The sequence below is a fragment of the Balaenoptera borealis genome, assembly GCF_965194805.1.
Source record: "Balaenoptera borealis genome assembly, chromosome: 3".
Lineage (NCBI taxonomy): Eukaryota > Metazoa > Chordata > Mammalia > Artiodactyla > Balaenopteridae > Balaenoptera > Balaenoptera borealis.
In genome coordinates, this window is record NC_138866.1 from 49527175 (window position 1) to 49549819 (window position 22645).

At 39.1% G+C, this 22645-nt stretch overlaps 1 protein-coding gene across 4 annotated transcripts in view; it reads left to right on the plus strand.

Moving 5' to 3' along the window:
- Positions 1-2336: 2336 nt before the first annotated feature.
- SOS2 (SOS Ras/Rho guanine nucleotide exchange factor 2) overlaps positions 2337-22645 on the plus strand; it is a 100007-nt gene continuing 79698 nt past the window's right edge. For all 4 annotated transcript variants that reach the window (XM_082384801.1, XM_082384803.1, XM_082384802.1 and 1 more), the window contains exon 1: positions 2337-2500. In XM_082384801.1, the coding sequence (XP_082240927.1) occupies positions 2414-2500 (87 nt within the window). In that variant the 5' untranslated portion in view covers positions 2337-2413. The remainder of the gene's footprint in view (positions 2501-22645) is intronic.

Consider the following 22645-nt stretch of genomic DNA (forward strand, 5'->3'; position numbering starts at 1 on the left):
GCCCAGAGATCACAACTCAGATGCCTGTAGAGACTAGGCAGGTTACATAAAAGGGTGAAGAGTGCCAGCTGGGGAGTATAGCCAACTGGAAACGGGATGGCATATTTTTCTAAAGAGGCAGCCACTACCCCACTGCCTGCTGATTATTCCCCTGCAGGAAGCATCAGGGCCCAGTGTTGCCAGATCTTTGTCAAGAGAAGCTGAAAATCCAGATTTTTATATGAAATCTCTTAATTTTAAAATATTAACAACAGTTTAAAAAATTTAAATATAGCTTTGGTTAAACAAAATGTGTCTTCAGACCTGATTTGACCCAGAGAAGGCTTCTAACCTCCTTAGCCAAGAATGAAACTTCCCATTAACAACTTTACTCTCCTACAAGAAAATACAATCACAGTCCAGTAGTTTGACAGCCTAGCAGTTTATGGCTGGAGTTCAGGAAGAGAGAGAAAAGTAAATACACTCTGTATAAGCCAAGATCTTTGCCCTCACTGATGGAAAGATTGGGGACATACAAGCATTTCCCTATCCTACCTTTATCCCAAGTATTGTATGTGGGAATGTGGATGTGGCCATTTATTAGAGATATTTTTTTTAATTGAAGTATTTCTGATTTACAATATTATATTAGTTTCAGGTGTACAACACAATGACTCAATATTTTTTATATATTATGCTCCACTTGAACTTATTACAAAACACTGGCTATATTTCCCCGTGCTGTACAACATATCCTTGTTGCTTATCTATTAGAAAAGATTCTTGATTCAGTGGATACTTGGATTAGAAAAATGGTTGAGTGGATACTAAGTTTTCCAACTCTGCCATTATGATTTTGCCAAAATGACAAAATGGTGCTTGTTTTAAGGTAGGATAATTGCTCTGCTACTGATCTGGAACTGAAGCGTGGCACAGACTTTTTTTTTTTTTGGCACCCTGTTCTTCCTTTCCCTTCCTCACTGCTAGTGGCTGGCAACAATGTATTGTAATTCATGTATATTCTCAGCGTCTTTAGTGGGATGAAATTTACGTTAATGATAAAGTTTCCAGAGTCTTCAACTCAGGAAAGCTTAAGGTCTGGGGATCTTTTTTGGGTTGCTAATGAGTATGGCTGGCCCCAAGGGCGGATCCAGGTTTTTGTGGCGCCTGACACCTCCACACCGCCACAGTTTAGAGGACACCATTAAGAAAACAATGTAAAAATATGGAAAGTTTTACCAAAACGGTATGAAATTTTTGTGAACACATAGGGGCTCATGCAAGTGAAAGACCTTTAAGTTCAAGCTTGATTAACGTTGCCATCTGCCTTTTTTGGCCCTACTGTGTGCTAAGGGCTTCCCACTCCTCACTTCCTTCAGTCCCCACAGCACCACGCTATGAAATAGTTACATATACAGAATAGCCATGTAGAACACAAATACATTAAATATCTTGTCCAGCCGAAAAGCCCCTTTCTCTACAAATCCCTATACTGCTTCCCATGACGGAGTCGTGGGGCTCGAGGAGTGGCATCGAGGCAGGATTGTCTCGGGAAGATCGAGAGGAGGAAGAGTGTGTGTAAAACGCAGTCAGTGAGTTGCGGAGTCTGTCTGGAACGTGCACCCAGCAAGCGCCCAGGAGACGCGTACTCCCGCGAGGAGGCCTCCGCTCCCGGCCAGCCCCTTTGCCAGTTCCGCGACGCGCATGCTCCGTGCGGGGCTGCTCCAGCTACACTGGATAATGAGCGCGGGGCGGAGGGGGCTGGCCGAGCAGCGCTTGCTGGGACCCGGAGCTTGGCGGCGGCCCTGGGGCGCTGTGCGCGGCTGCTGAAGGGGCGGCGGCGGTGGTGGTGGCCAACAGTGTGCGCGCCAGTGTGGCTCTCTCGCCCGACGCGCGCGCCCGGCCTGTCCCCAGGGCCCTCTGGAGGTGACTCGGGTGGGCCGGGCAGGGCGGCGTTGCCGGTTGGGAGGGCGGAGATGAGGCGATGAGGAGACAAGCCGCCGCCGCCGCCGCCGCTCTCCGCCTGCCGCGGCCGTAGCGGGAGTCCGAGCAGGGGAGAGGCCAGCTGTACCCCCGCCGGGTTGCGAACCCAGACAAAGGAGGAGGAGCCGCCCGAGAAGCGGGCCAGCGCCGCCGGGAAAGGAGGCCGCCGCTTCGGTCGCAGCCGGGGGCCGTCCGGGTTCACGGGCCGCCGCGCTTCCTCTGCGGACGCTGCACTAGGCGAGGCCGCGGGGCCGAGGAAGCCGCCCCCGGAGCCCCCGCCCGCCCGCCCGCCGGCGCCGCCTCCGAGCCGCCTCGGCCGTAGCCGCGGCCCGGGCAGGAGGCGGCGGCGGCCGGCGAGGCGAGGCGGCCCGCGTCCTGCCTGTCAGGCCACCGGCCCGGCCCGTTTCGGCCCGCGGGCCGCCCCCGATGCGCAGGCGCTGCCGCCGGGGCCATGCAGCAGGCGCCGCAGCCGTACGAGTTCTTCAGCGAAGAGAACAGTCCGAAATGGCGGGGACTGTTGGTCTCGGCCCTGCGGAAGGTCAGTGCTGGTGCCCGTGCGGCCGCGGGGCCCCTAGGGAGGTGCCGGGGCCGAGGCGGGAGGCAGGCGGGCGGGGCGCGCGGGCCGCGGCCCCTCGGACGCTCTTACGGGGAGCTACACGCCCTCCCCGCGCTCGGGGCCCGCAGGCCCAGCACTTTCTCTCCGGCCGGCGATGGGGGCGCGTGATTGCCTGCTGCGTCCAAAAGGACGTTTTCTCAAGTTCTTGCTTGGCCCCGGAAGGAAGGTTTTGTTATGATCATAAAACTGGATTTCACGTTGCAGTCATTTCGTCAGGCGACTTCCGCTGTTGACCAATTTGTTGTCCTCAGGCTGGATTCGGGCAAGGGAAAATCCCGCTGGTATTTAGTTTCTAAAACAAAAGCACATTTCTAGCCTGGGTAATTACTTTTAATTAAGTTCCTTGGGGCTGTTTCCTTAGGCGATTTGCTCGTGAAGGGTGTCCACTCACTTAAGAGGTGGTAACTTTTTTTTTTGTAAGATGGATGTGTTTCTCGAGAAATGTCAGTGAGCCATGATATTGCTTTTAACAATTCTTGAGGTCAATTTAAAGTGCCTCCTCCCTTCCTGCAAAAGGCGTCCCCCCTGTTTACGAGAGATTTCCCTTGTAGCATTTGGTCAGTTTCTTCACTGAGTGCAGTTTAGCACTTATAATCATTTTAGGGGGACGAAAAAGGAGCAGCTCATAAAAATGAATGTTTTAAGTTTGGGTGCATCACTAGGGTGCATCTCTCCCGTAGATGGTGTCAGTTTTCGTCTGCATTTAGGTAATAATCATACTATCATTTTTATAATAAAACCTTTTGTAAGGTCAAGACATTTAAAGAGTGTAAATGGGTGCAGGAGAAGATACCATAGCTACTGAGCGTGGGTTTTCCTTGCCAGTGATGCAAACTTAGTCCCTTCTACCTTTTGTGGAAAATAACCAAGAATAAATTTTAAAATAATAAAGAAAGAATAAACATTAATTTAAAAGACTGCCCTTGGAAAATAAATCTTCATACATTAAATTTCTACAAGTGAAAGGAAGTAGTATATTAAGTTAAAAACATTTTCCTCGTGCATTCAGAGTTTCAGATTTGCCATTATTTTCATAATTCTTATGAAGAGATACTGCCTCCCTTGGGCCAAACATCAGCTAGTATCTTTTTAAAGAATTTGGTGGAGGTGGCTAGGAGCAGCTAGACAGTTATCATTTCACAGGTATATTAGGTGTTAAAAGTATTAAATTGACCTTCCTTCTGTGGGCAACCCGATTCTATAAGGAGAGGGAAAGAAATGGAAAGTGTGCTGAGTGGTGATAATGAAAAGCAAAGGGGGGAATGCTTAGATAGTAATTAAATCTTACACCACATAGAAAGAAGTGTGAGTACAGTTATGAGGTAAGCCTGTATTGTTGGCAGTGTGAAGTAGGTCTCCACCTACTAGTATTTTCTGGTAGCAAATAGAATTTGAGTATGTGTTGCATAAATTATTCAGTAGGTAGCTTTGACCCTAATAATCCGTCATGCACAAATACAGTTTTATATCTTCAGGTTAGCTTGGAAACAAAGCCAGCGTTAGCATCCAATCCTAGTCCATTGCTTTGAGTCTGGTATTTTGCATTTATATGTTGTGCTTGTTTTCTTGGAACTCGGATGCCTTGTAGATCTCTATTTTCTTATTCCACAGTTCTTATATATCCTTTGCTTATGGAATAAATACAGCAAAGAAAATCTGGTCTTTTGAGGTGAATTCAAGAAGCAGTTTCTATTTAATTGATTAATTTACTGTTATTCTAGAATTGAGGTATATTCCCATGGAAGACATTTTTTATGTTTTTGGTGTTCATAATTCAGACTATGTTCAGTTTTGTGGTATTTGTGGTATTGCGACATGTAGGTTTGTAGTGCTTGCTAAGAGTTTTAGTTCTTAAAGAGCTCAAGGTTCACTCTTTCTTTGAAGGATGAGTTAAATTCTGGTCTATACTTGCCACCCTTGTCTTTGTACAAGGGATTCCTACCACTTATGGGGAGGCTCTGTCTTCACATTCAAGGCATCTAGAATTTGGTTTCCTTCTTCCAGCTGACCAGATTGTTACAAAGACTGCTAGGATTAATAGTAGAAGCAGCAATAGTATTAGACTACTAAGATTTTTCTCCTCCAGTTGGTGTTGCCATCAAACATGTGTACGCTAGTTTCATTTAACATTTATTGAACACATTTTAGGTACTTGGCACCAAGCTGGATCCTAAGAATACAAACATGAATAAAAGTAAAGGCCTTGCTCTAAAGGTGTTTACCACTTAGACTGAAAATTATAAACTTTGAGGTTTTGGTTTATGTAAATGAGATAGCAGTTATGAGCTCAAAGTTTTGTAAGGAATATCTCTGTGTGTGAAAAGAACAAGGTTGTTTAATTAACTCTGTGAGGTTAGTTCACTTGGGCATCTTGATGGAACCTCCAAAACTGTTAAAATGTAATTTTCAGAAAGGTAAAGTCACAACTCTCATACCGATGTGAACGAACATGTATCAGTAATTTTGATTCAACTTACTACTTAATGAGGGAACTCATGAGATCTTAGACCCACTTCAAATGAAAATTGGAGGAGGTAGGTATTTATAGGCAACTTAATAAAAGAATATTAAAGTAAGATTTTGGGGTTGGACACAAAGTTTGTTAATGTCCTACAAGAACATAAGCAGTAAGTTTGGGATTGTCTTTCCTGCTGATTAGATTTTGCCTCTGTACCAGACAAAAATCTCTAAGTTAATCTGATCAATTTGTAAAATAGCCCAGTCAGTAGAAAGTAATCAAAGGTTCAAGCATAGCACTGCACTGAAGAACACCTAGTTATCTCTTTTGCTTATTTTCAAGTTTTGGCTGATTTTTCTGGAAACCAAAAAATACATGTATTTGACAAAGTTACTATTACTGACTGAAAACACAAGGGATTTTTTTAAACCAGCATTAAATATTCATTTCACTAGAAGAAACACGAGCATAGAGAAATAGATTTAAGGAAAAATAATTTTGGAAATAGAAATGTGTTCTTTTTGTTTTGTTGTGCTGTTGTTCTTTAACTGTTAAAACAGAACTTCACCAGGACATTTAAGTACATACAGAACTACAAAGGGTAAAGTAGAGCGAAATGACACCACTAATGGATAACACATGCATTGTTAACATTACTGCTAAATTATGTATCTTTCCTAAAAGAGCCAGAGACATAAATGTCTTCATCACTACTCCCCGGGAAGATTGAAGCTATCATATTACTTGGAGGAAAAAAGAGTGTGGGATATATTTGTAAATGCAGCTTATTACCTGTGTCTTTGAAATGCCTGTGGTACTTTGTGCATGTGCTATTCGATTGTATGCTGAGAAAAATCAGTGTAGGCATTCTATATATGGGAAACATGCCTTAAAATCATTTTAGCAGGTTTTTTAGTCCCTGGTATTTCCATGGTAGATGCCTTTTCTGTAAGGCATTATTCAGCAGGCTAGCCAAGGAAGAGAAAATGTCTGTTGTCTTATTATCTGTAGTTACAAATGTCACAGAGAGCTAGAAAGAATTGGTAGTATTACCTTGTTCCTGAGTCTAATTTCATTCAGGTTAAATATCGACGTCCCACCTCAACCATTACAGTTTGCTCTTAGATATCTGTTAAAATTCAAGAGGTGTGAATGTTTGAGTTAATTAATAGCAGTCTATGGCAGGGGGGGAAGAAGGTTGAGGATTTTGATTCAGAAATGCTTTTGTGAAATCTGAAAGATTCTAGTGTTTATGCCTTTGTACTAATATCTCTTGGAACTATTTTAGAAGATTGTGCTGGATCTTTCCTGGGGCCCAGAAGAAAAGCATGGGGGTCCTTTGAGAAAATGAAATTGGTGTTACTGACATAAGAAGGTCAAGGAAGGCTTCTTTAAGGAAGTAACATTCATGCTGAGTTCTGGAGGATATATTCAAATATTTATTGAGTGCCTCCTGTGTGCCAGGTGCTATTCTTGATACTGAGGTTGTAGCAAGGCCTTGCTCTCATAAAGCTTCCATTCTAAATGGCTGTGGCAGAGAGGCCTGGGAGAGACAGACAGTAAAGAAGTTAATTATCTGAAAGATCAATAGAAATTAACAAAACAAAGAAAGGGGGAGAAAGGGTTTGAGCCCTAGGGAAAAGTAGGAACATGATTTGATTTAAAGAACCAAGACCAAGTGAAAAGGAGATGAGGTCTTCCCTGGTGGCGCAGTGGTTAAGAATCTGCCTGCTAATGCAGGGCACGTGGGTTCGAGCCCTGGTCTGGGAAGATCCCACATGCCGCGGAGCACCTAAGCCTGTGTGCCACAACTACCGAGCCTTTGCTCTAGAGTCTGCAAGCCACAGCAGCTGAGCCCGTGTGCCACAACTACTGAAGCCCGTGTGCCACAACTACTGAAGCCCGTACGCCTAGAGCGCATGCTCCACAAGAGGAGCCACCACAATGAGAAGCCTGCGCAACGCAGCAAGCCCGCGTGCAGCAATGAAGACCCAACACAGCCAAAAATAAATAAATTTTTTTTAGAAAGAGATGAGCTAGTTGAGAGACTCTAGTGTAGACCCAGGTTAAGGTCTCTACCTGTGAATAGGAAGGTCTATAGGGTTATTTATGTGACAAATTAATTAGATGAACTTGCTCAAACTTGCTTCTTTGAAAAGATAACTCCAACTAAAAGGAATAGGAGAAACTATGATTTTTGTGACATGAGGCCTGTTCTGGATTTCCTAAAGCCACTGAATATAATAGTAGAACTCTAGGGAGTCATTTGGAATTATTCCAAACTAATAATGCCCCAAACTGACCCAAGGGGTTCAGCCAGAACTGGATGAGCGTTAGGAATGCGTTTTAGCTTGCTGCATTTAGCTTCCTCTCAGCCATGATTTAGTAGTCTTCTTCTGTTTTCAGTTTAATTTTGGTATGGTATATTTGGAGCAATAATATTCGATTAAAGTGTTTTATGCTGAGTATCCAAAGCATTACTTGTTACCACTTGACATAAATCAAGTGTATATCTTTTATATTAACCATGGCCTTTCTTTCAAGGGAGCAGTAGTTTGATTATATCCTCTGTTAGCCTGCATAGTTGAATCAGGAAGGAATTTTAATGGAAGTAATGGATTTAGCATTGTCTCATGGAGTCATGTTAAAAATTAACAACCTAAAATTCTTTTTTTTTAAATTTATTTATTAATTTATTAATTTTTTGGCTGCGTTGGGTCTTTGTTGCTGTGTGTGGGCTTTCTCTAGTTGCAGCAAGCGGGCGCTACTCTTCATTGCTGTGTGTGGGCTCCTCATTGTGGTGGCCTCTCCTGCTGCGGAGCACGGGCTCTAGGTGCGCGGGCTTCAGTAGTTGCAGCACGGGAGCTCAGTAGTTGTGGCTCGCGGGCTCTAGAGCACAGGCTCAGCAGTTGGGGCACACGGGCTTAGCTGCTCCGTGACATATGGGATCTTCCTGGACCAGGGCTTGAACCCGTGTCCCCTGCATTGGCAGGTGGATTCTTAACCACTGCGCCACCAGGGAAGTCCCTCTTTTCTTTTTTTTACATAAGAACATATAGTAAGTAGAAAGCTTTAGAAATGTGTAAAGTGTTATGCACTTCACATTTTAATGTGTACACAACACAATGAAAATAACATCAAGATCTAGATATGAGCAATACTATGATCTCCAAGTAAAGTTTTCATTACGCCAGTTTTCTTCATTAAAACACTTTGTAAACTCAAATACTACTTCTTACTTACATAGCGCTTTGTAATTTTTTCTTAATTGACCCATTAGCAGCATTTAATAGTTTATCTCTTCCTCCTTTTTGAAATCTTTTCCTCATTTGGCTTCCAGGACACCAAACGCTGCTGGTTTTCTCCCTCTCTGACTATTCCTCCTAGTTCTTCTCCTTTGTTGATCTCCTCATCTTCCCATCTACATCATCCTGACCTCCCTGGAGCTTAGTCTTTGGACTCCTGTTTCTATTTACAGTAGATTTCTTGGAGATCCCACCCAGCCTCATTGCTTCACATTTCATCTCTATCTGATGGTTTCCAATTTATAATTCTGGCTCAGGTGTCTCTCCTGAGCTTGGATATCCAGTTTCTTTCTTAACACTTCCACAAAGATGTGTGATAGGCATCTCAACTAATACTGAGCTCTTTCTCTTCCCCTGAAAACTTGCTCCTTTTGTAATATTTCCAACATTAGTAAATGGCTACTCCATCATTCTAGTTGTTCAAAATATCGAGTTATTCTTGAATTCTTTCTTTTATAACCCATATCTAATCTGTCAGCAAATCCTTCTAGCTCTACTTCACACTATAGCAATATTCAGTCACCATTTCTCACTCTTCCACTTGTACCACCTGGGAACACTTTGGGAGTATCAGAGTAGCCTCTTAACTGGTCTCCTCTCTTCTACCCTTGCCCCATTCAGTCTTTTCTCAACACAGTAGAGATAAGTGGGATCATGTCACTCCTTTGCTCAAACCTTGTTCAGTGCTTCTCAGAATAAAAGTCGAAGTCCTCCCAGTGGCCTGTTAGGCCCTCTGCAGTCTGGTATTTCCCCCCGCTTCTCCTTTTACCTCACTGACCTCATTTACTGCTGACCTTTTTTTGCTCTACTCCTGCACCACACTGGCTTCCTTGTACCTCCAACACATAGATATGTTCTAGTCTCAGGGCTTTTGCATTGTACTTGGAGTTTCTTCTGCCTAGAGCAACCTTCCTGCAGATAAAAACATGAGTGGCCCTTTTACCTCCTGTAAGTCTTCAGACAAACATCATCTTCTTGAAGAGGCCTTCTCTTGCAGCCTATCTGCACCTCCTGCTTCCTGGACATTCATATGTAAATGTTCACAGCATGTCCCAATCCAAGCTTATTATCATCTTCCCTAAACTTATGTCTCCAGTATAAATGATACAGTACTCAGTTCTCAAGCCAGAAACCTAGGAATTTAGGCATCATCTGTTCCTTCCCTCTCACACCAGGTTCATGTCTAATCAACACCGAGTCTTGATTCGTTCTCTTAAAAGGAGTTTTCTAACTTTTTTGCTATGTATCCCAAAAGAATTTTGAAAAATTTATACATTTTTATGTTGACATCTAAAACTTTTCATCTTTAAGTTTAAATAGTTTCAGAAGATACAGTTTTATATGTTTTCTAAATACTGATGTTTTAAAATAAAATAGGGGCTTCCCTGGTGGTGCAGTGGTTGAGAATCTGCCTGCCAATGCAGGGGACACGGGTTCGAGCCCTGGTCTGGGAAGATCCCACATGCCACGGAGCAACTGGGCCCGTGAGCCACAATTACTGAGCCTGCGCGTCTGGAGCCTGTGCTCCGCAACAAGAGAGGCCACGATGGTGAGAGGCCCGCGCACCGCGATGAAGAGTGGCCCCTGCTTGCCACAACTAGAGAAAGCCCTTGCACAGAAACGAAGACCCAACACAGCCATAAATAAATAAATAAAAAATAAAATAAAATAGTCCCATTAGTCTTTTAAATGTACCCAATATACACTACCAAATGTAAAATAGATCGCCAGTGGGAAGCAGCTGCATAGCACAGGGAGATCAGCTCGGTGCTTTGTGACCACCTAGAGGGGTGGGATAGGGAGGATGGGAGGGAGATAATATGTATACATATAGCTGATTCACTTTGTTATAAAGCAGAAACTAACACACCATTGTAAAGCAATTATACTCCAATAAAGATGTTAAAAAAATAAAAGGGTAAGGTAATTAAAAAAAAATGTACCCAATGAAATACATACTGTTCATCCTTTTAAAATATACATGACAAAGTGCTTTTTTAATGGTTGGAAATTTACATTGTTCTTTTTTCTCTGTGAACTTTTCATTCTACTTTCCCCACATAATTATATTCTAATATAATATTTACTTCTATGTTTAAAAGTCTTTGATTGATCCCTCCTTTGTATTTATACTTCTTTGCAACAACAAAAATGTCTATATACTGAATTTTTAAAAATTTCCCCAATGACCATAAAGCTTTAAAACTTCCTTTTGGGTTGAGTTATTAGTAGTACTTAGTTGGTCAAAAGAACATAAATGTCATGAATTTTGAAAAATAATAATCATAAAGCACCTGACTTGAAAAATGACGTGTTACCTGGTCTTTAAAGTTATTCACTTTTTCATTTTCTAGATTTTCTAGGACTAGTCAAATGACTAATTACTATTACTGCTACTTTTTCACTTTTTTTATTTAGAAGTACCTTGTTTAGTCCAATATATCCAAGAAAGATTGGGAAAATAAAAATAGTATTAACTTTAATATACCTTAGCCATGACTATTTACTCATAAGATGTATTTTACCTTATCACACTCTTTAAATATATTTTCATTGAATCCTTGGAGCTGTAGATCTAGCTTATTGTATTAATTTTCTGTTGCTGCATAACAACTTATCAAAAACTTGGTGGCTTAACACAACACACATTTATTATCTCACAGTTACTGTAAGTTAGAAGTCCAGACATGCCTTAGCTGGATTCTCTGCTTTGGGTCCCATGGGCTGAAATCAAGGTTTTGGCTTGGGCTGCAGACTCACTCATCTGAGGCTCGGGGTCTTCTCCCAAGCTTATGTGGTTCTTAGCAGAATTCATTTCCTTTCAGTTGCCTGTCTGAGGCCCTCAGCTCCCAGAGGCTGCTGCCATTCCTTGCCATATGACCCTCCCTATAATATGTCAGTTTGCTTCTTCAAGGCCAGCAGAACTGCATCTGCTGCTGTCAGTTGTCTCACACTTCTAGACCTTCTTTTGAAGGACTCACCTGATTAAGGTCTGGCCCACCCAGGATAGTCTCCCTTTTGATTAACTCAAAATCAACTGATTACAGACCTTAGTCACCTTTGCCATATACGGTAATATTATCATAGGAGTGATATCTCATCATATTCACAGGTCCTGCCCACATTCAAGGGGAGAGGAGTGTACAGGGCATGTATACCAGGGGTGGGAATCTTGGGAGCCAGCCACCTTAGAATTCTGCCTACCACACTCACTATTTTATGGAAAGTATCCCCACATAACCTAATTGGTAAAGTCAATTTAGTTGTCAAGCCAACCAGCCTATTGTATTTATCTTGTTCAGACAAAGTCTGACTTTATTTTTCAATTCAAATGAATGTGTTAATACATGTCACATGCCAACCATCTCACTTCTGAATTCTAATTGTAAGATAGAAAGATAGATAAGGTGTGAAAACTTGCTTTGAATTTTTTCTCCTGAATGAAATAAGGTGATGTTGCCTGTATTTAGTTTTGTTTGTTTGTTTATTTATTTATGGCTGCTCTGTGCGGCACGCGGGATCTTAGTTCCCTGACCAGGGATCAAACCCACACCCCCTGCAGTGGAAGCACGGGGTCTTAACCACTGGACTGCCAGGGAAGTCCTATTTAGTACTTTTTAAATATGCTTTCTTTTCTTTGTTCTCATGAGCTTTTCCCTGCATTATAGTGTATTTTTTGACAGTAGGCTAGGGGATAGAAGAAGCAAAGTTAAATGAAAAATATTTATCATTGTCTCCTTGTTTTGTGTCATAGAATTTATTTATTTATTTATTGCACTGCAGAGCAATGCACCGTAATAAGATTCAGGATAAGTAGGAGATCTGCCTTTCTTCAGTTAAGTGGGAGGAGGGCAGTTGTGGAGAGGTGGGAAAGGAGAACCTGCTTTATTTACTCCTTGAGTGCAAGCACCTTGCCGGCAGATCTTCTTGAAGAAAGAGTGCATATAGTAGTTTTGGTAGTATGCTGAAGGACATGGGTATTTGGCCCAGGGAGTCTTAAACTTTGACTGAATAAAACATATTTAGTAATAGTGATCTTTTCCCCAGGTCACAGGGAAAAAAGCCACTATTAATTTTTTTCAATTTTATTTTTTTCTCCTAAGTTTTTCTTAAGTCTGTGGTACGTGCTGCAGTTTATTTGCTAATGAGTAGTGCAGGATTGTAAAATAAATAGACAAGAGATATAGAGGTTGTACAGGGAGAACTGCTTATGATACATTTTGTTTTTACTTACAAACATGTGCCTATAGTTTTTAAGTTTTATAGTCATTTTTATTAACATTCTTCTTGCTTACTATGATGAAGTGTAAGTATCTTAATATTTTATATTCTTCTAAGAGCACGGTGACGTCCAGATGCTCTGCCACTGGAACAAGTTGGGAACCATTGATCTAGCCTGTACTTTCTTGGCCTGATTGTATGGGAAGGTACTTACAGTTCATTTGCCATTTCATTCCAATCAAAGAAAATTTTAATGAGAAAACTTTCAGTTTCAGCTAATAGTCTTTCCTGTATGTTTTGATTGTTTTATGGTAAGCCCTAACCTAATATTAAGCTAAATAGAATGAGATTCCTGGCCTGTACTTTCTGCATTTTAAATAAACCCACCTTGGGGACTTCCCTGGTGGTACAGTGGTTAAGAATCGGCCTGCCAGTGCAGGGGGCACACGTTCGATCCCTGGTCCGGGAAGATCCCACATGCCGCGGAGCAACTAAGCCCGTGCGCCACAATTACTGAGCCTGCGCTCTGGAGCCTGCAGGCCACAACTACTGAGCCCGTGTGCCAACTGCTGAAGCCCGCGCACCTAGAGCCTGTGCTCTGCAACAAGAGAAGCCACTGCACTGAGAAGCCCGCGCACCGCAACGAAGAGTAGCCCCTGCTCGCCGCAACTAGAGAAAGCCCGCGCGCAGCAAGGAAGACCCAACGCAGCCAAAAGTAAATAAATAAAATAAATTAAAAAAAAAAAAAATCCACCTTGAAAACCTGTCAAGAAAGCACCTAATTAAGAACACTAAATCTAAGTGGGAAGTGAATATTAATAGACAGTGGTAATAGAGGAACATGCGGTGGGAATCCCCTCATTTATAATGTTATATGGGATAACTGAGTCTTCAGGTACATATCCAATGAAATAAAACCAAAGTTAATGGAGTTCTTAATTTTTCCCAGTCTCCGAATTTCAGCAAGTCCAGGGAATCTGTTTGCTACCATGAATTTATTTAGCAGCTGTTATTTATTATTTATTTATTTAGCTGTTTACTGAGTGCTTTCTTTATGCAAAGCATGGTGCTAAATTACCTTTGTGTTAGGAATAAAGGAGTGGGGAAATAGGAAGAGACCAAAAACATAAGAAATAGTTCCTGACCTTAATGAGTTCATAGTGTACAACTGTGGTTTCAATTCTTGATTATACACCCTGATCAGAAAAATGCTACCTCAGAATATGAATTTTTATATTATTTTAAATAACTTATTTGAGAATTAACATACAATAAACTGCACATATTTAAAGTGTACAGTTTGATAAGTTTTTATGTATGTATACTTAAGTGAAACATTCATAATAAAGATAGTATATCCTTCAGCCCATAGATTTCTTCTTGATGCTCTATAATTCTCCCTCCCATCCCTCCTGACCTCTAATCCACAAGCAATCACTGATTTGCTTCCTATCACTATAGATTGCTTTTTCTAGAGTTTTTTGGTAATGGAATCACACAGTATATATTCTTTTTTTTGCCTGGCTTCTTTCACTCAACATAATTATTTTGAGATCCATCCATGTTGTTGCATACATCAATAGTTCATTCCTTTTTATTGTTCAGTAGCATTCCATTGTGTGGATATACCACTTTTTTTTTTTTAAGATTTATTCATCATTTATTTATTTATTTATTTAATTTATTTTTGGCCGCATGCAGTCTTAGTTGCAGCATGCAGGATCTTCGTTGAGGCATGCAGGATCTTTTGTTGCGGTGTGCAGGCTCTTCGTTGTGGTGCCCGGGCTTCTCTCTAGTTGTGACGTGCGGGTTTTCTCTTCTCTAGTTGTGGCACACAGGCTCCAGGGCGCGTGGGCTCTGTAGTTGGCGGCACGCAGGCTCTAGTTGAGGCGCTCGAGCTCAGTAGTTGTGGCACGTGGGTTTAGTTGCCCCGAGGCATGTGGGATCTTAGTTCCCTAACAAGGGATCGAACCCACATCCCCTGCATTAAGGCGGATTCTTTACCACTGGACCACCAGGGAAGTCCCCACTTTTTTTTTTTTTTTAATCCATTCACTTGTTGATGTACATTTGGTTTTCATATCTTGGCTGTTAAAAATAAAGCTGCTGTAAACATTTGTATACACGTCTTTGTATGGGCATATATTTCCTTTTCTCTTGGGTAATTACCGAAGAGTGACTGGATCAGATAGTAGGTGTGTGTTTAACTTTTTAAGTAACTGTCACACTGTTTTCTATTTGAACTGTTGTACAGTTTTACATTCCCAGCAGCAACATATGAGAATTCCAGTTCTTCCTGCCAGTGCTTGGTATTTAAATTTATTTCTAGCCATCCTAATAGGGCTATTATACTGGTATCTTGTTTTAATTTGCATTTCCCTGATGATTAATGATGTCAAGCATCTCTCCTGTCCTTATTTGCCATCCATATATCTTCTTTGGTGAACTGTTTGTTCAGATCCCTTGCCCTTTTTTGTTAATTTGTTTGATTTCTTATTGTTGAGTTTTGAGGGTTCTTTATGTATCTAACTATAAATCCTTTATATACAAAGATTTTCTTTCAGTCTGTAGTTTTTTATTCTCTTAATATTACCTCTTTAAAAATAGCAGTAAATCTTTATTGGGATTTTTTTAACAAAATAATTTTTAAAAACAAAAAACCCCACATGTAAACAAGAAAGTAAATAAAGTTAGTTGGCATTATTATATATATATATACATCCAAGGATCAAAACAAATTCTGGGTTAACATTGCATAATCCAGTAAAATGTTTTGAACCATCAATGTTCATGGTAACTGTATTTAATACTATCAATAATGATACCTTATCTTTGAATACTATAAAATAGTTATGGATTATAAACTATATAGTTTAGGTTTTCATTCTTCCCACGAATCCATATGCCACATGTATACTAGTCTTAAAATGTATTTATGTTGTCACTATTAGTCCAAAATATCCGTCATCCCAAATTAACCAGGTTACAATTTTATGATCTCCATAATTTTTATGGTGACATGTGCTAGAACCCATATATGACAACTTCATTTTTCAAAACTAACCTAATTCTAAATTCTGTCTAATCTGCAACTTATTCATTTCTTCTCACTTTCTATATATACATTAAATACTATAGCAACTTCACCTTAAAAAGTATAGCTAATACATTAATACACATTTAGTTAATAATTTCTGACAGAGTTATAGCTTATTTACCAAGAAAAAATGCTTATTTTTATTTTAAAATTTAGTTCAAGTATTGTCATAGTAGTGTTATTTAATTGAGAATGATGGCTTCAACTTAGAGCATTCAGTGTACACATTAATATAGTTTAAAATTAAAGAATTAAATTATTCCTATGGAGAAAATCTCCTCAGTTCTTAAAAGAAAGACCAAAATATATTGTTTTATTACTATAAAATATTATTAGTTCATTGATTCCCTGATTATATTCAATCCACTCTTAATATTATCTTTTGAAGAGCAAAAGTTTTAAATTTTTATAAAGTTCAGTTTATCCATTTGCTTTTTTACAGACTGTGCCTTTAGTGTCTAAGAAATCTTTGGTCAACCTAGGGTGACAAATTTTTTCGTCTATTTTTTCTTCCAGAAGTTTTATAGTTCTAGGTTTTACATTTAGATCTATGATCTATTTGAGTTAATTTTTATATATGATGAGATAATTTTGTATCTGTTATGTTTGGTTTTTTTGTATATGGTTATCTGATTGTTCTACCATCATTTATTGCAAAAGCTATCCTTTCTCCTTTGCTAAAGGCCTTTGCACCTTTATCAAAATCATTTGTCTAGCAGACGTAGAGAATGGACTTGAGGACACGGGGAGGGGGAAGGGTAAGCTGGGACGAAGTGAGAGAGTGGCATGGACTTATATATACTACCAAATGTGAAATAGATAGCTAGTGGGAAGCAGCCACATAGCACAGGGAGATCAGCTCGATGCTTTGTGACCACCTAGAGGGGTGGAATAGGGAAGGTAGGAGGGAGACACAAGAGGGAGGAGATATGGGGATATATGTATATGTATAGCTGATTCACTTTGTTATAAAGCAGAAACTAACACACCATTGTAAAGCAATTATACTCCAATAAAAATGTTAAAAAATAAATAAAATTTGCATGAACGAGCAAAAAAATCATTTGTCTATATTTGTGTTTTTATTTCTGGATTCTCTATTCTGTTGCATTGGTCTTTTTTCCTATCTTTTAAAAATTTATTTATTTTATTATTTATTTATTTGGCCGTGCAGCATGCAGGATCTTAGTTCCCTGACTAAGAATCAAACCTACGCCCCCTGCAGTGGAAGGGCGAAGTCCTAACCACTGGACTGGTAGGGGAGTCCCTTTTTTCCTATCTCTACATCAATACCACACTATTTTGATTACTGTAGCTTTATAAAAAATCTTGGAATCAGGTAGTTTTAGCCTTCCAACTTTGTTCTTTTTCAGAGTTGTTTTGGTTATTCTAAGACCTTTGTATAGCCTGTCCATAGGAATTTAAAAATTAGCCTGTCAATTTCTACCAAAAAAACCCTGGAATTTTGATAGGGATTGTGTTGAATTTATAGATTATTTGAGGGAAATTGACATCTTAACAATATTGAGTCTTTAAACCTATACAGTTTAAATTTTCATTTATTTAGGTTTTTAAAAATTTCTATGAGCAATATTTTATAGTAGTTAGTATATCTTTAGGATGAAATTTGCTGCTTTTTCTTTTTAAATTGAATTTTAACTCTTACAACAAACAAAACTTCCAGTATTCTTAATTGGTGTTTGAGGCACTTGCATCCTTGCAGAAATCTTACCAGTAGAATAAAGATTTTGACATAAGTAAATGAACAGACTGTGCATCCAGAGGGATTTATTTCTACATTGTACCAGAAATGCAAATGTTAGTTGATTGAACAAGTGCACTAGCAAGATTTTTGTGTTTGATTGTGAGTATGGAGAACTGAAAAAATATATATATTAGGAAATAGCATTTCCGAAATTTGTCAAACCTAGTGTTTATCAATTAAAAATAAAGTTTAATGCTTTTATATGCATCTATGCATGAATCTATAGTATTATGACTGTTCTGTTTACAGTGTGTGTATAAGGAAGTACCTTCTGGCAATTTGAAAATATGGTGTAACTAAAATACAGGTCTGACTTGTTAATCTACTGCTAAAGATTGAAAATTATTTTAATTGCTCTTTTTCTGACCAGTCTTTCAGAAAAATCTGAAAACTTAGTTTGTTCTGATGTGGTAATTTTATGTTGACTGTCTCTCAGGGTGCTGAGATAGTAAATACTGTGAAAGTACAAAATATGGTTATCTTTCAGTGTCATCTTGATGTCCTTATTATTTATGGCTGGGATTTTAACACTATATTTGTTTTTATGACTTTTCATATTTTCAGTTTAACAAGTTTAGCATAAGAAACTCAGATGCTCAGTGTTAAGGTTGCTTTGTAGGTTATTTACTAAAATCATAATCATAGAAAAAAATCCATTAGACATTATCTTAATTCTCATGCACAGTCATTTTTACTGATTAGGGCCCTTGGCTTTTATGGAAGGATGTTATAACAAACAGCCTTATGAACTCCAAGCTGAACTTCCAATATAAATGTTTATTTTATATTTTTAAAAATGTCTTTGTTGATCTAATAGAAATGCATGGTAGGATGTAATTAAGTTTCCTCTTGTTATATGAAAGAAGTGCAGGTTGTAAGAGGAAATATTTATTTCTCCCAAATCTATTTGGAATTTCTAAAAAAATATAAAGCCAGGTTTTTTGGATGTTAGTCCTATATGAATTTCTAATTGCCTTATTTAAACTCTTCTTATCCAGACTTCTTCAAAGAGTAGTTTTTACTTACTGTCTCCAGTTTCATGTGTCCTTCCTCTTTCTCACTTCCCTACTTATCATGTTTCCTTGTAAATTTCTTTGTATTTTATCAAAATTATTCATGGGAAAAAAAAGATAAATAGCTCTATAAGGCTTGTTATGATAAAGAGCATTACCTCCTCACTATTCACAACATTTTTTGCTTCCTAGAGGCAGCCCCTTTAATTTTTCAAAGTGATTCATTTCAGTATTCTGTGTCTCTAAGGAAAAAAAGTGCTTCTGTTGCTACTTATGACTTTTCTGTTTTGGGCATTATCTGTTGATTTCCTACTCTGGAAGGTAAGGATTTAATATTTTTCAATACACATATACATTCCCCCTCCAACCACATATACTTCCTGTCTCTCCTCCCACCCCATGGTTATATCTTAATTTTGGTTGGATCAGTATTCAGAGTTTATAGTATTATGACCATAAATAATGACCATATACTATACTATATGTTATTTATAGTTAAACTACTTTTTCCTTACTACCTAACCCTTTACTTTTACTGAAGTTAATAATTGTCTTGTTTTCTTGTTTGTGTATTTTCTATGTATTTATTAATTTAAGCTCAAACTCTCTACCAGTTGTTTAAATATCCTCTCAAGAGTTTTAGGTCCATCAGGTACTCTGATAATTTCATCTTCTTGAGATAGCTTCTCTTAGAGCCTTCTGATCTGCTCTAATCAGACTGGTGACCTTTATGCGTGTTGTACAGCTCTCATCTTATAATTTTCCCTTACTTCATCCTGGGCATTCCTTTGGCTTTTCTTCTGTATTGGTTCCTTTGTTTCTTTTTTTTTTTTTTTTCAGAACTGTCATCACTGTAGTTCTTTTTTTTTTTTAATAGATCTTTATTGGAGTATAATTGCTTCACAACACCGTGTTAGTTTCTGTTGCACAACAAAGCGAATCAGCCATATGCATACACATGTCCCCATGTCCCCTCCCTCTTGAGCCTCCCTCCCATCCTCCCTATTCCACCCTTCTAGGTCATCGCAAAGCACCGAGCTGATCTCCCTGTGCTATGCTGCTGCTTCCCACCAGCCAACTATTGTACATTCGGTAGTGTATATATGTCGATGCTACTCTCACTTCGCCCCAGCTTCGTGCTCCCTCCCCATGTCATCAAGTCCATTCTCTGTGTCTACCTCTTTATTCCTGCCCTGCGACTAGGTTCGTCAGTACCACTTTTTTTTTTTTTTAAGATTCCATACATATGCGCTAGCATACGGTATTTTTTTTTCTCTTTCTGACTTACTTCACTCTGTATGACAGACTCTAGGTCTATCCACCTCACTATAAATAACTCAATTTCATTTCTTTTTATGGCTGAGTAATACTCCATTATATATATGTGCCACATCTTCTTTATCGATTCATCTGTAGATGGACACTTAGGTTGCTTCCATGTCCTGGCTATTGTAAATAGTGCTGCAGTGAACATTGTGGTGCATGTCTCTTTTTGAATTATGGTTTCCTCAGGGTATATGCCCAGTAGTGGGATTGCTGGGTCATATGGTAGTTCTATTTTTAGTTTTTTAAGGAACCTCCATACTGTTTTCCATAGTGGTTGTATCAATTTACATTCCCACCAACAGTGTAGGAGAGTTCCCTTTTCACCACACCCTTTCCAGCATTTATTGTTTCTAGCTTTTTTGATAATGGCCATTCTGACTGGTGTGAGGTGATACCTCACTGCAGTTTTGATTTGCACTTCTCTAATAATTAGTGATGTTGAGCATCTTTTCATGTGCCTCTTGGCCATCTGTGTGTCTTCCTTGGTGAAATGTCTGTTTAGGTCTTCTGCCCATTTTTTAACTGGATTGTTTGGTTTTTTTGATATTGAGCTCCATGAGCTGTTTGTATATTTTGGAGATTACTCCTTTGTCTGTTGTTTCATTTGCAAATATTTTCTCCCATTCTGAGGGTTGTCTTTTTGTCTTGTTTATGGTTTTCTTTGCTGTGCAAAAGCTTTTAAGTTTAAGTCCCATTTGTTTTTATTTCTGTTACTCTAGGAGGTGGGTCAAAAAAGATCTTGCTCTGATTTATGTCAAAGAATGTTTTTCCAATGTTTTCCTCTAAAAGTTTCATAGTGTCTGGTCTTACATTTAAGTCTTTAATCCATTTTGAGTTTATTTTTGTGTATGGTGTTAGGTAGTGTTCTAATTTCATTCTTTTACATGTAGCTGTCCAGTTTTCCCAGCACCACTTATTGAAGAGGCTGTCTTTTCTCCATTGTATGTTCTTGCCTCCTTTGTCGTAAATTAGGTGCCCATATGTGCATGGGTTTATCTCTGGGCATTCTGTCCTGTACCATTGATCTGTATTTTTGTTTTTGTGCCAGTACCATACTGTCTTGATTACTGTAGCTTTATGGTATAGTTTGAAGTTGGGGAGCCTGATTCCTCCAACTCTGTTTTTCTTTCTCAAGATTGTTTTGGCTATTCGGGGTCTTTTGTGTTTCCATACGAATTGTAAGATTTTTTTGTTCGAATTCTGTGAAGAATGCCATTGGTAGTTTGATAGGGATTGCATTGACTCTGTAGATTGCTTTGGGTAGTATAGTCATTTTCACAATATTGATTCTTCCAATCTAAGAACATGGTATATTTCTCCATCTGTTTATGTCATCTTTGATTCCTTTCATCAGTGTTTTATAGTTTTCTGAGTACAAGTCTTTCGCCTCCTTAGGCAGGTTTATTCTTAGGTATTTTATTCTTTCTATTGCAATGGTAAATGGGAGTGTTTCCTTAATTTCTTTCTGATTTTTTGTTGTTGGTGTATAGGAATGCCAGAGATTTCTGTGCATTAGTTTTGTATCCTGCAACCTTACCAAATTCATTGATTACTTCTAGTAGTTTTCTGGTGACATCTTTAGGATTTTCTATGTATAGTATCATGTCATCAGCAAATAGTGACGATTTTATTTCTTCTTTTCCAATTTGTATTCCTTCTCAATTCCTTCCAATTTGTAGGCTTTCTCTAGTTGGGGCGAGCGGGGGCTACTCTTTGTTGTGGTGTGCGGGCTTCTCATTGTGGTGGCTTCTCTTGTTGTGGAGCATGGGCTCTAGAGCACAGGCTCAGTAGTTGTGGCGCATGGGCTTAGTTGCTCTGCAGCATGGGGGTTTTCCAGACCAGGACTCGAACCCATGTCCCCTGCTCTGGCAGGTGGATTCTTAACCACTGCACCACGAGGGAAGTCCACCAATAATGTTTTTTATGAGCCTTCTTGTACATGTCTTCTGGTAAACGTTTGTGCTTATTGCTCTAGAGCAGTGCTGTCCAATTGAAATATAATATTAGCCACATATGTAATTTAAACTTTTCTCATAGCCACATTAAAAACATAAGAAGACACAGATGAAATTGATTTAAATAATGTATTTAACCCAATAAATCTAATCATTTCAGCATATAGTCAACATAAAAATTATTGAGATATTTGACATTTTTTGTGTGTGCTAGATCTTTGATGTCTGGTATACATTTTACTCTTATAGCCCATCTCCAGTTCAGTAGAGCTACATTTCAGGTGCTCAGTAGCCACATGAGGCTAGTGTCTACTGTATTGGACTGTAGAGCTTTAAAGAATATAAAATATTGAGTAGTAGAATTACTGGATCATAGGGTATGCTTATCTTGAACTTTAGTAGATGATGGCAAAGTTTTCCAAAGTGATAGAGCCATTTTGCACGCCATTGGCAGTGTGTGAGAGTTCCCATTTTTCTACATAATCACCAACACTTGGTATTACTACACTTTGGGTAGTAATTTTTGTGTTCTGTTTAGTAAATCCTTTTCTGTCCTGAGGTCATTAAGATAATTATCTATTATCTTGTTTTATATTATCAGAACTTTATTAGGTCTATTTAATAGGTCTAAAATCAACTAAAATTGATTTTTGTATCAAGTGTGAATAAGAGTTGATTTCATTCTTCTCCATATGGGTATCCAGTTGTTCACTATTCATCCACTTGCCCCAGCGTCCCTCAACAATCTTCCCCCTGCCCATAATGCCACCTTTGTTATACATCAAGGGTCTGTATATCTGTGGGCTTGTTTCTGTACTCTCTGTTCTGTTCTGTTCATCTGTTTGTCTATCATTATATCAGTATCACATTATTAAATACTGTAGCTTTGTAATAAATTCCAATAATAATTGGAGCAAGTACTTATAT